At 44.9% G+C, this 10496-nt stretch overlaps 1 protein-coding gene across 1 annotated transcript in view; it reads right to left on the bottom strand.

Moving 5' to 3' along the window:
- Positions 1-4235, bottom strand: part of adamts10 (ADAM metallopeptidase with thrombospondin type 1 motif, 10) — a 37459-nt gene extending 33224 nt beyond the window's left edge. Inside the window, exon 1 of the mRNA XM_061078206.1 lies at positions 4133-4235. Coding sequence (XP_060934189.1) covers positions 4133-4235 — 103 coding nt within the window. The remainder of the gene's footprint in view (positions 1-4132) is intronic.
- Between the last annotated feature and the right edge of the window lie 6261 nt (positions 4236-10496).

Raw genomic sequence — 10496 nt, forward strand, 5'->3', positions numbered from 1 at the left:
CACACACAATTACAAAAGCTGCCTTCACGTGACTCAGGAGGCAATTCAGCAAAAATCCTCTCTGCATACAAGTGGTTCCAGTCAAGAGACGGAAGAAAAAGAATAATGGACGGTGACTTGTTTGTGTTTAAGTTGCTTTTTCTCACATGTTCATTTCACGTTAGCTTTTCGTGTTGAACGCGTACGTTAACGGTTACGGTTCAAGAAAGTGGGAGAGTAGTTTTTATCTCGAAGGCCCCTGGTTTTCTGAAAAACACTGTTAAACAAACTAAGATAATTCAATGATAACGTATAAACGGGGTAAGAAGTCACTCCGAGGATCTGGGCTAGCAGAGGCTACTATATAGCATCGGCATGTTCAGTAAACACAAACATGTGATGTGTTGGCTTAATATGTATTTATTATTAAGGCCCACAGGTAGAGTGGCTTAGGCCCATTTAGTTTTCCCTTGCAACCGATCGATTTGTTGAAGAGCAGATATAATTTCAGTCGACAAAATTATTCTTTTGGTTGTCTACAGTCCTAAAATAGGTGATATTTTCTTTATTGTCCCACAAGGGGAAATTAGTTGTGCAGCAATAGTTCGAAAAGAAACAACAGGATCCCCAATAAAAATACATTTTAAGCGAGTACAGGGAAACGGAAAATTCCTACCACTTACAAATATGGAAAACAGATGACAATTTTTAAGAATGTGCAATAGAGAAATAGAGTGTTTTTTAAATGGACACCTGAAGGCAGCTCTAGTCCTTGGAAGCGTCACCTTCCTAATACCAACAACGCGTCCGTCCTCCTCTAATAAACCACACAAAGGGAATCAGACGGGTGGTTTTCATTACCTTTAAAGTACAGGAAGAACTCCTGGAGAGAAAATGAAGGGAGTGTTTTAATAAAGTAGATATGGAAGAAATTAATCAGACCTCACACAGAATAGACTAATAAAAAAAACAGTAAAAAAATGGAACTAGTTTAACCTAGACGGTAACAAGCCACATCCTCTCTGCAGGATTTCCAACTCGATCCTCTTGCTCCCACAGGAGAAAGGCGACATCAAACTGATGACTCAAATACTACAAGTGTAAAATCATTATCAAGTCAGCGTCCCTCTGATGGTTTACGTTGTTTCCCAGCGTAACAGATACACACCAGATGTTAGAGCCCCAGTGTTCGGAGCAGCAGGGGGATGTTGATGCTGACAGATTTAAAGCGTCATGTAAACTGCTGAGTTAATCACATTTGGATGTGTACAGTTTATTGGAAGACGAGACAGGTTTTTATAGCCTGGCTTGTAATTTTCACAAATAAAATCTCATCTTTATTGCGTTTTTTAGTTTTACAACTTTTATTAAAACAAAATGAGGAATGAGTTTGAAGTGTTGCTCCAACTGCTTTCTATCAGAATTCCTGTTTCTCTCGATTTATGTCTGGTAGAATTCCTGTGTGCGGCCGGGGTCTTTTAAGAAAACAAATGAAACACAACATATGACAACATGTGTTATTGTTTACATCGCATCCTGCCAACTATTAGTCCTGGGTGGTCTGCTGTAGTTGTAAACAGCACAACCTCAAATACATATCAGATATTTTCCCTCTTAATGGTGGTAACTTGAGGCCTCACAGGGAACTCTGCAGTAGCCAACATTGCAAAGTACAGTGTGCTCAGTGAGTCTGAGTCAGAGTATCGAAGAATAACGCACAGAGAGACTGCGAATGGAAACATGTTTGCTAAATTTAGGGGACACTCCCTGGCTAAAAGAAGAGTGAAGAGAAGCTTATGCATCCGCCCATGAGCAGGGCATCACCCTGATTTCATTATCACCAGATGAGAATAGTGGAAGGAAATACTCTGGATGGAAAAATGTCCCTCCCTCAGACCTCAGGCCAAACGCTGCCAGAAACAGTGGGTATCGCAAACTTCACTCTGACTTTGTCTATAGATACAGCTTTCCAGTTTCTAAATAGGTGTGAATGTGAGTGTGAATGGTCTCTGTGCAGGATGTACTCCGCCTTTCAGCTGGGACTGGCTCTGGCCCCCCCGTTAACGTCCGAAGATAAGCGCCACAGATACTGGAGTGGACTGTGTCTGTCTTTCAGGGCCACTAAGCTCTGCAGTTGATGTACCATACAGGAGCCTGGAAACCAGACCAATCAGTGAGCTCATGTTATCATGCTCGTTCTGAGGGGTCTGCCCCGTCCCCCACCCTGAAAGTGGTCGGCAAATCACAACCGTATTTGATACCATTACTGATTAGAGGCGCTCATAATGGAATTAATTTCAATGCCAACAAAGATGACTGTTGTTGCTGGGGATAAATCTTTTGACTCTGGTGTCATTATTTTTGATTTTAAGTCACGTCTCTGGTCATCTGATGAATGTTAGTCCGATAGTCACGTCTCTACAAGCTTTGTTTTGGTCTCCACCAACTCCTGAAGAAAAATATCCAGATTTCAAGCTGCTTCATCATCTAGTTAGACTGCGTTTGCCCGTTGATCCGTTCAGCTTTAAACGTCTTTATGAAATGTCCTTAGGTCTCCTTAGCTACGTGAGTGCTTGAGGGGGGGGTTATTTAAAGGAAGCAGTGCGACAGACTATTGGAGATAGATGGCAGTGAGGGGTCAAAGGTTAAGTTTAGGAAATACACGATCTCAGCTTTGTTCTGGGTGACGAGACTCAGACACTCAGGGCACTTTTTGTCTTTGCCTTCAGGAGATTTCCTTCAGCATCAGTGCGTAAGTGAGACGGACACAGACACTGTGAGGTGAGGGGGGGGCAGGCACGTGTCTGTGCCACAGCAACGTAATTTGTGGAAGCAGAGTTCAAGTTCTTCTGACCTGCAGACCTGTAGAGCTCAGTCGGTCAGACGGCCGGGTCAGACCAACATTTTGCATTCTGAGCTCTGTGCATGGGAATTACATATAAAAACAATTACACCAACCAAGGAACACATGGTGATCGTTATGATTAATTTACTATCACATATTCTCATTAAACACACATTTTAAAAAAGGTTATTAAGAGAGCGTTTTCATTCCCCTTACAGAAATGAGGAACAGATTTCACTCTGGGCACCTTGACCGTCAAAAGCATGTAAGTACTTTTCCTTGAACGACTGAAAGTAATTAAAGCAGCCCAGACAATCACAGGCCGTAAACCAGAGGTGTTTCCCAATTACTTGTACAGGCCTCAAAGAGCAGAGTAGTTTTACTCATGTGTTTTATCCGAAAGGTCTGAAACTCTTCTCTCAACTAGAATTTGTGATTGGTTTGAAAAATGTAACCTGTGTTCTGCAGCCTGGCTTTAGAACGAGGTGAGAAACCTGACACGGCTCAGAGTTTAGCTGGAAAGAGTGAACACACATTTCTATGACATAATAGAAGATATTTTACAACTATGATGAAGTATGTTGACTTGTATTAGTTGTTACCAGGATTAGGCAAATTAAGGCATTAAATAGAAAAGTCTCTCACTCTGTTTACTATACCACAATATTTTCCTCAAGTCCATTCATTTTCTTTCCTCTCCCCACCAATGTCTGCCCCGAGGCCTCCAACCAGTTGCACAAGCCCAGAAAACCTCCAAACCTCAAACCTCACATGTCCAAACCACCTCGGCTCTTTTTCGACACAGAGGAGCAACGACTCCACTCCGGGCTCCCTCCGGATGTCCGGGCTGAACCCAGTCACCAGTAGGAAACCCATTTTGACCACTTGTATGTGCGCTCCTCATCTTTTGAGCCACCACCCAGAGCTCATGATGGAAGTTTAAGTCGGGTGAATGTTGGAACGAACACTGACCCGTCAATCAAAAACTTGCTTTGAGGGTTTCATCCACTCTGTCCTTTTCAAAATAAATCAAAGACGGGTTAAACACAGATTTATTATCTTGTTTCAAACAGGATTTCTTGGTCTTAGTCAGTCTGACAGAGATGAACTCCTCAGCAGAGTTGATGTTCTGGTGTAGAAGCAGCAGCTATTACAGGGTTTGTCTGCAGCCTCACAGCAGAGAACAACTGACAGTGATCGACCTGTGTCCTTTTACCTTGCAGTGATAGAACAGTTGCACACACACACAAACGGTAGAAAATCACAATCACACACAGAAAAATACAAATCACAATCGCCTCCTCTCACCTTGAGATTGAGCAAACTCATCCCTGTGACCTCCTGCGACCTCGTAGGCAACCATGACGACGATGACAGTGCAGACCAGACCAGTCCTCCGTAGTATTTCCATGGTTACTACAGTAGTTGCTATAGTAACTGAATTCAGTGCAGTGGTTTGCGGGCCTCTGTCCCAACATGTCTCCTGCCCTCTCGGATTGCCCCGTCGCCTAGCAGTGGGACAGCTCAGCGCTCTGTGGGGCCATGGCTGCAGGAGGAGCTGAGGGTTCACAGGGACATAGCAGCTTCTGCAGCGTGTTGATCAGTGAGTGGGGACGGAGTCCGGAAGACAGGTCCTCATGGACGTAGGGAACAGCCTGGATGGATCTCCCGAGGGGCGCTGGTGGGTTTAGTCTCCTCTCTTTGCCCTGCGGAGGAGAAACGGTTCAGTGAGGAGCAGGTCATCGAGGAAAGGGGGTAAAAGGGAGGAGAGAGACACAGTGAAACACAGGCACAGAGAGAGAGAGAGAGAGAGAGAGAGAGAGAGAGAGAGAGAGAGAGAGAGAGAGAGAGAGAGAGAGAGAGAGAGAGAGAGAGAGAGAGAGAGAGAGCATGAGATCTCTTTGACCCATGAAGTTCCCAGTATAGCAAATACCCAGGTCACATTCGGGAACCAGTGAAGGGCCGCCCAGTCCGGCATTATTCCCTCAGCTAATCAATCTTGTCTCTGGCGAAGGGCAAACACCCTGTCTTTCACTCTGAAGACCAGAGACACCAGCAGGTCCCAACCTGGGGCCCCGGAGGCCCCACTCTCTAAGCTGCCTGCCCACCGGAAAGAGTTCAAACACAAAAGAGGCCATTGATCTTGTAAAGAGCTGCTGCTTAATGCCCAAACAGGGCTTGAAGTGAGTATTATGTCAGAGGCTCTGGGGGTAAAATGAGCCAATTTGAGAGGAGCAGCAGGTTGCCATCACCGCTCCGCTGGCTGACTGGGATGGCTGGCTGTATGGCTGAGTGAGTCGCTGGCCGGCTGCCTGACCGTACAGCTCTCTAATTGGCCGGTGTCCAGGGTCACACACGGACAGTTTGAGTGTCTATATGAAGCTGGTTTACATCCGAGACTAAGTTTAGAGTCCTGTAATGATTAAAGCCTGAATAATGCTGAGTAACTCCGATTTCTGGGGAGTTTGTGGCAAAACATTTCTGAATACGTTTTTTTTTAAACTTTTATAGATTATATATAAACAGCCTTGATATGGATCCCTGAGATTTTATGTAACACTGTTTCTCAATGACTGGAACTCTAGTTTCACATTTCTGTGCTGCAAGCTCTTCACATTACATGCATGGTTTTTCATTGACGAGAAACCAATGAAGATCTCAAGCAGTGACTAAGCTCTGTATCAACAGTACAGTAGATGATTGTGCAAGACTTGCAGCAATGAGCAGGAAAACCTCAATATCAATTCTAAACAACCAAACATCCATTATCTAAACCGTTTTAGGGGGGGTGGATCCATCCCAGCTGACTTTGGCTGAGTTTACACCCTGGACAGGTCGCCAGAACCTATAGTCAATTAAGAGTCTCCAATTAACCACGGACTTTGGACCGCTGGAGGAATCCCAGGCAGACACAGGGAGAACATGCAAACTCAGAACACACAGAACCTTCTGGCTGTGAGATTGGTGAACAGATTGTTGCAATTCATTCTTTAAAGACGTGTTAAAATCCTGCTGCCAGAGGTGTTTATGAATAACAAGACATGAGGATGATCATTGAGAGGCAACAGTCAACTCCACATCACAGGGTTAGATCCTGGAAAGAGGAACTTTGATCATTTCCCAGACTAACTGTTAGACTGGCCTTGATGTAAATAAACCTTAAGTTACATTTAACTGAGCTCTTTTCCTTCCTTTTCATTTTTTTTATACTTAAGAGACCAACATAGAACGAGTCTGCTTCATAATAACAACGGAAAATGACTTCCTCTGACCCACAGCGCCCATTATAACAACAGAGCGGAGCCAGGATCAGGAGTCACGGTTTCATGGGTGAACTTCTTGAGTTTCCTGGCTTTGGGTTGCAGTGTCAATGAGAAGAGAAACTATCCTCCAGTACAAGTCTGCCCACCCAGCTCACTCCTGTCCCTGGCTCCCCTCTCTCCCCGGCATCCCTCCCTCAGAGCCGTCTGGGGCGAGGGGAGCGGGAGCGGAGACGCCACACTGGCCCAGATGGCTGGCGGCAAACCAACTGCAGCCAAAGGTAATCGGAAGCAGATGGGAAACTTTTTTCGGTGACGAGAGCAAGGGGGGGGACGGGACAAGTTGCCTCCTGAAAAGAGGAGGAAGAAAGAAAAGAAAAAAGACGAGTGCAAAGCCCAGAGGGGAATGAAAGAGAGTGGGAGCTGCTGGAGTGTTTATACCCTGAGCCGAGTTTCGGGGGAATGAAGTTGAAAAAAAGCCTCTAATTTCATTTCAAACAGCAAAAGAGACGGAACAGTAAAAAGAGAAGTTGCTTAAAAAGCACTGAGGGGTCTTTGTACTGTTGCAGCTCCGACGTGGAACAACCCAAAGTCTTTCTCTCTTCCCCTCCCTCAGGCTTTCTCCCAGTCATTTCCTGCACAGGCCAAACCCCCCCCTCAACCTCTCCTTCATTACCCCTGCTCCCTCTCGCGATTTATTGTGGAGTTATTAAACCTGCATATTGATATCAAGTGCTTTTCATTAGCACTAACTCCCCCCGTGTTTATTTAAACAAGAGAACCAAGGGGGAGGCTGGACCCCCCCTTCCACCCCCCCCACCCCTCTGTGCTTTCCAAGAAAAGCTGCTTAAAAAGAATTGTGGACAGTGTTCGAGAAAAGATTCCCACAACAACGAGCCTGCACTGCTTTCTGGGTAAATTATTGCTCCATCATAGAGCGCACATAAATGCAGGTAGATTAAGAGTCGAGCGTCTCTCGGAGGCGATGGTGTCGTACATCTTCCACGACGTGTGTGTGTGTGTGTGTGTGTTGTGAAAAACGTTCCCCTCTGGGCTGTATAACTTTTTGGGGGGCGAAAATAGAAGACGTATGTTTGTCAGCAGGCCAAGTGAGCACATACGCCGAATCTCTCCACGGAGTTCTGCTTGGATGAAGAGCGATTATCCCGCATGTAGCTGCAGAGAGAAAGAGAAAGAGAGCGAGAGAGAGAGAGAGAGAGAGAGAGAGCGAGAGAGAGCGGTCCTAGCTGCAGACAGGCCGCACAGTTTCCAGCGCAATCACAATCTGCAAAATAGAAAAAGGAGGAGAGCAGAGAGAAAGAGGTCGTTGTTGCAACGAGGGACAGAGAAATTGCACCGCTCGGGATAATTAGGTGGGAATTTAAGGAAAGGGCCAAATTTGCGATGTAATGAAGCCGGTGGAGCCAGAAGTGTTTTGACACATCTTTTTTTGTTGCTTGTTATCTCTGCATGAAGAAGATGGACAGTGAGGTTTCTTCTTGTCTTGTCCTCTAAAGACTGCAGCTAACTATGCTGTCCTTGTCTCTGACTGTTGCCAGGGAAAGTGGAGGCTATCCGAAAACTAGCGCACTAATCAAAGCCATATGACCGGCTCAAAGTAAAGTCTGTGTGGAGCAAACAGATGCTAAGTGTCCCTCAGCTTAGCTTCGAGTCTAGCTCTCCCCCACTCTCCCTCTCTCTCCCCCGTCTCTCTCTCTCTCTTTCTCTCTGCACTTTGATCAGGGAGTAGCTCATGAATCAGCTTTGGGTTCAGTTTATTATTTCATTAAAGCTCCGGTGCGGCCTCTCTCTCCTAATAGGACCACGAGGCCGTGGGATCAAATGGTCCACGAGACGAAAGTGACGAGTCAGACGCTTTCTGTCGGCCTCAGCAGCAAAACGCTTCACACAGATCTCCAGATGAAACAGGTGATAGAAATAATACAGAGAGGGGAGGGGGGATATATCTCAGACTAAACTCTCTGTCTGGTACAAAGGCAGCGAGAAAGAGAGAGAGAGAGAGAGAGAGAGAGAGAGAGAGAGAGAGAGAGAGAGAGAGAGAGAGAGAGAGAGAGAGAGAGAGAGAGAGAGAGAGAGAGAGAGAGGCAGGCATTCCTTTCTCTATTTCCCCAAATAAACAGTGTGCAGATGAAAAGTGGGAACGTAAACAGGCCGGAGAACCTCGGATGTGCTCCCCTAACTCCGAAAATGTGCCTCTCAAGTCTGAAACAATATTTAGTGAGGCAGAGAGCTGACTCGACACGAAAGTGAGTCAGCCAGCAGCACTGGGAACAGAGCACAGATGGCGGTGGACGCTTTTCTCTTTTCTGTCTTCCATCATATTCGTTTTTGTGCGGTTTTTGATTTGCTTTAAAGCTTCCAGGCGTCAAAAACACTAAAGATACACCACACCACACAAAGAGAAGTAGCAAGTATTCACATCTGAGAATGTTTGGCTTTTTTCTCGGGAAACCGACTTGATGATTGATGATCAAGAGTCGCAATCTGACTCTCTGTCGAGTTAACTTGTTTTAGTTTTCTTTTCTGAAATTGTCATCGCCATTTTGGCCCTAAGGGGTCATGCTGCCGTCTATCCAGTTTAAACGTACGATATGTAACTTTGGCCACTAGGGGTCTCTCAATCAAAACAATAACAAAAGACCTAATATGATGATGTCATGACGCAGAATGGTATCAAAAATCTATCTGACACGACATATGTGCGAATCACGTTCACGTATTAGGTGATTCTTATTCACGTTACGCAGCGAATGGCTACGAATAATCGCGATCGCTTACGAGTGACCAATACAAACAGCGAAAAGAAAAAACTGCGAATGGGATAGTTGTGTATTTTTACTTCTTCGTACGAAGTTTGCCTTGAACAGAATTGGGGGATTTCTCTGGGTTTGAACATTGTTGGAAACATTTTGCATAACGTGAGTTCGAAATATAAAAATGGTAAATTTTTTTGGGACATTTTTAAGAATAGTTGTTACATTTTATATCTAAAAACACAGTTTGCAATGAAATTCTGTAGTTTTTTGCTTGAACTGTCGGTTCTAACAGCCTCCTAATATGTTCCATTACGATTGTGCCAATGAGTGAGGTCTGCTGAGAATGATTAAACTCACTCAAGTATAATTTAGTGTGTTGTTGAGAATATGTTTTGTCTTGATGATGAAAGTGTCTGGTTTCTCCACACGGGCCAAATAAAAAGATGCATTTATATCCAACAAAAGAAATCAAGAATGCAACACATCAACCTGCAGATTTGTGTCCAGTCAGCAGAAGAGCAGCAGGGACCACAGACATGTCACACATCTGATTAAAACACATCTGTAAAACTAAAAAGTGACTTTTAAACATCGTCTTTGTATATTTCTAATCCCCATATTAGGTTACACACACTATAAAGGATTATCTAGTTGTTTAAAAGTACTGTACATACTCATACTAGTGAATGTGGCTGTTACTGCAGCTTCTTCTGCATCTGAGAGAAACTGCAAGTTGCTCCCCCATCCGGTGAAGGACTCAATGCCACCCTTCACTCACATACCTGATGTCTGCTGTCGGCCACATCATCCCTACACACACACAGACACACACACTAGACACACACACTAAACACACACAAACACACCTACACACACACTGCCCTGTCATCAGCCAATGAGGAGCTCCCAGCAGTGAGAGCTCTTGAGGAGAAGAGAATATCAGGATAATGTCCAGTGGCAGTACAAAAAAAAAAAAAGGAATAAAGGAATTGTGCAAATACTATGAGATGGAATAAAATCCACTTACGTGCAAAAACATGAGTCACAATGAAAACACAAAAAAAGACTAAATCAGAGGCGAAATTCAAAGTCTACTTGCAGAGAAAAGAGAGTGAGAGCAGAGAACAAGCATCAGGTCTCCTCCAGTGTTTGTGCATGCAGAGGCAGAGAGAGTGGCCGGGCTCGGTGACCTACCTTCCCGCTTCCCAGTGCACAAGAGTCCGCTGCGAGGCCCGATCCTCTGCAGGAGAAGTGGAGGAGAAGTGGAGGAGAAGTGGAGGAGCAGTGGAGGAGCTGAGAGGAGGAGGCTCCGGCGGGAGACTGAGGAGACTCAACTCCTTCCACAACCTCAGAGCTGCAGAGAGCCGTCAAGGCACCTGTACTACAACCATCACACTTCCTGTCGTGGCCTTCAAATTAAAAGGTACACTGGAAAAGAAGAGTCGATATCAACGATAGCTGCAAAAGACAAATTCGTTTCCACATTTCTGCACATGCTGATCAAAGATGCAAATAAGACACAGTAAAGGAACTATTTGGAACTATTTTTATTACTTTGTCCATTGTAATGATATTCTAACAAATTCCTACGATTGAATGTGTCTCTCCAGGATTTCCAGGAGTTTGACCCTGTTA

Source organism: Limanda limanda, chromosome 9 (genome assembly GCF_963576545.1).
Source record: "Limanda limanda chromosome 9, fLimLim1.1, whole genome shotgun sequence".
NCBI classification, from domain to species: domain Eukaryota; kingdom Metazoa; phylum Chordata; class Actinopteri; order Pleuronectiformes; family Pleuronectidae; genus Limanda; species Limanda limanda.